The sequence below is a fragment of the Aplysia californica genome, unplaced genomic scaffold, assembly GCF_000002075.1.
Source record: "Aplysia californica isolate F4 #8 unplaced genomic scaffold, AplCal3.0 scaffold00034, whole genome shotgun sequence".
NCBI lineage: Eukaryota > Metazoa > Mollusca > Gastropoda > Aplysiida > Aplysiidae > Aplysia > Aplysia californica.
This window is the reverse complement of record NW_004797304.1, coordinates 1,140,248-1,142,930: the sequence shown is the minus strand read 5'-3', so window position 1 is coordinate 1,142,930 and position 2,683 is coordinate 1,140,248. Positions and strand designations below refer to the sequence as shown.

Below are 2,683 nucleotides of genomic sequence, written 5' to 3'. Positions count from 1 at the left end.
CCCCTTTTTTTTTTACCCAATGATCTAATTGAGTAGTTAATTAGATATTTAGACTAATGATTAAAAAACAAATAGATAATAAAAAAGGGAAAGGGAGCAAAAACAGTTTCTCCTGTTTTCAACACACATTCTTTCTTCGTTGTCTTAACTACAGAGATGGGGGTCAAAAGGATGGAAAGAAGGTGAGGAGAAAACTGCCGCCCATTCCTGCAGGCGAGGATCCCGTACTGGTACCCAAGTCAAAGGGCAGGCGCGGGAAGCCTTCAGTGAAGAGGGAGGACGAAGTCGACCGTGATGATTTGTCCGGCATCACAGTTGGCTCTGGCGCTAGGGTAATCGTTAGTAGTTCCTACCAGGGACTGGCCGGGGCACCGGATGGAGAGTTTATCGTTGGGCCCAGCAACAGAACGAACCGAACTCCTGTGGTGAGGGACAGCGATGATTCTATGAATGAGGACGATATGGAAGTGGCAAGGCTGACCACCCCTCGAGGCGAGTCGACCTCCCCGAAGAGGAAAGGTCACTTAGGGGATGCGGGCAAGTCGAAAAGTTTGGACTCGGTCGAGCCGCCGAGACAAAGGGGTGAGAAGCCCGAGGTTAATAACAAAGCGAAGCCACCGATGCAGAGAACGGCGTCGCTTGGACACGGGCCTAAGGACGAGACGGATGAGATTATCGATGAACTAATCAACATCTACGGCATTCCCTGCACCGAGGCGATGAAATGTCTCAAGAAAAGACTACAAGAAGAACTGAGAAGGGTGACAAAGGATCGGAAAAGAAAACTCGAAGAACTGGAAGAAATCCGAGCTCTTCAAATGCAGATAGGTGCCCTAAAGTTAGAGTCTGACAGCTACGCCAGGAGTAGGGCTTTTATTGGCAAGCGATCCCCTGCACAGAACGAGCCGCAACAGCAAGAGAGCCGGAAGAGAAGCGGAGGCCCCAGTTCCTCATCATCCTTGACCCCGAGGTCATCACCTCAGGTGACCCCACGACGCCAGCGCCACAAACGACAATCGTCAGACCCGATGATCTCGAAATTCTCTCCGATCAAAGAAGATCGCGATATAGAGTCAGATTTCCAGAACAGATTGTATGAACCGTCGGACAGTCGGTCTTCTCGATACCCTGCCACCGACGACAGCTCCCAGTCTGGAGTAAGTGACACGGAGAGCACTCGCTCGGAACCAGTCCGTGATCCGCGATATAGCAAAATCAAACCGGCAGACTACGCAAGGATTTTCTATAATCAAAAAGGAGGTCCTGGGGGATCAGCGGAGAGGCTTCAGTACAGCGACTATGAGCAGTCTAGGTACGACAGAGCGCAGACACTGTCAGGAAGCCGATCAGAACAACAGCTTTCCTCCAGCTCGAGAGCGTCTGTTTTCTACTCCGATGACGAGGAGTCAAAAGTCAGAGAGGAGAAGAAAGCTCTTCTTCAGTACGAGATCATGAAGAGGAAGCAGCAGCTGGAGGAGACTGCTCGCCTCAAGACTGAGTTACTTAAGTTAGCTCGGGCTCGTCAGAGTTTGGCTCATAGCTATGACGACATACCGCGTCAGTATCCAAGTCCGGCCGCCTCCCACAGACCGGTGGCGAGAGGAATCATCAAGCCGATTGACGACGAAGCCCAGTACATGTACGACCTGAGATCATCAGACAATATCGCATCTCGCTCTCGGGAGCACTCTCGCGAACGCTCGAGAGAAAGATCCCGAGAAAGATCACGAGAGCGTCTCGGAGAGAGCAGAGATATGGACGACTCCCTCGACAGCATCGTTCTTCCAGAGCACCGGAGCAGAGACCCCAACAGGCACCATCGCCACCACCACCACAATCAAAAACACCACTCCCCTCTTCCTGCTGCTCACCATCACCACCACCACCATCATCACCACCACCACCAACCGCCCGCTCCTCAAGATCCTAAAGTGATATCCAACTACAGCTCCACGGAATACCTCGCCCACAAGCAAGAATCCCGGCGATATATTGACGACACGAACCAGTACGGTTCGCAGGGTTGGATCGGCGCTGACTTCCCGGGAGACGGCATGGCGTCAGGACAGGCGTACTCCCAGCCCAGTCTCAGCAAGAGAGACGGTTCGTCTCAGTCGTTGGCCGCGGCGCGCAGGGAAGCTGCCAAGAAAGAGGCAGGTATCTCTTCCAGCGTCACCCTGCCCAACATCTACGCCAATCGTGGAGACAGGGACTTCCGGCCGCCTTACAGGTTTGTGGGGGTTTTTGGTTGCAGGGAGGGGGGGGGGTGTTTTTAATTGTTGTTTTCGGGTTTGGTTTTGTTTTGGGGGTCGGGATTTTTGGTTGTATTTTTGTAGGGTTTGTTTTTTCTCTCCAGTTTAGTTTCTGGGTTTTCTTTTCTGCTCTATGGAGGGGGGTGATGTGGGTGATTTTTTTATTTTGGGGTTTCGGTGCGTATTGTTCTTGGAATTTTGTGGTTGGGATCATATGATACAGTTCTAATGGTATAACTGTTGCCTGGCTTGTAGCGATTATAAAACAATAAGTACATAAATTGATTAGTATCGAGACACCAACAAAAGATACATAACAATCTAGATGTGTGTGTGTGTGTGTGTTTGTGTGTGCGTGTGTGTTTGTCTGTGTGTATATGAATGAGTGTGTATGTGTATGAATAAGTGTGTGTGTGTGTGTGTGTGTGTGT

The 2,683-nt window shown here is 50.7% G+C and overlaps 1 protein-coding gene across 1 annotated transcript in view; it reads left to right on the top strand.

The window, feature by feature from the left end:
* Positions 1–56: 56 nt before the first annotated feature.
* Positions 57–2,683, top strand: part of LOC101859762 — a 26,746-nt gene continuing 24,119 nt past the window's right edge. The window contains exon 1 of the mRNA XM_013091349.2: positions 57–2,230. Within this exon, the coding sequence (XP_012946803.1) occupies positions 57–2,230 (2,174 nt within the window). The remainder of the gene's footprint in view (positions 2,231–2,683) is intronic.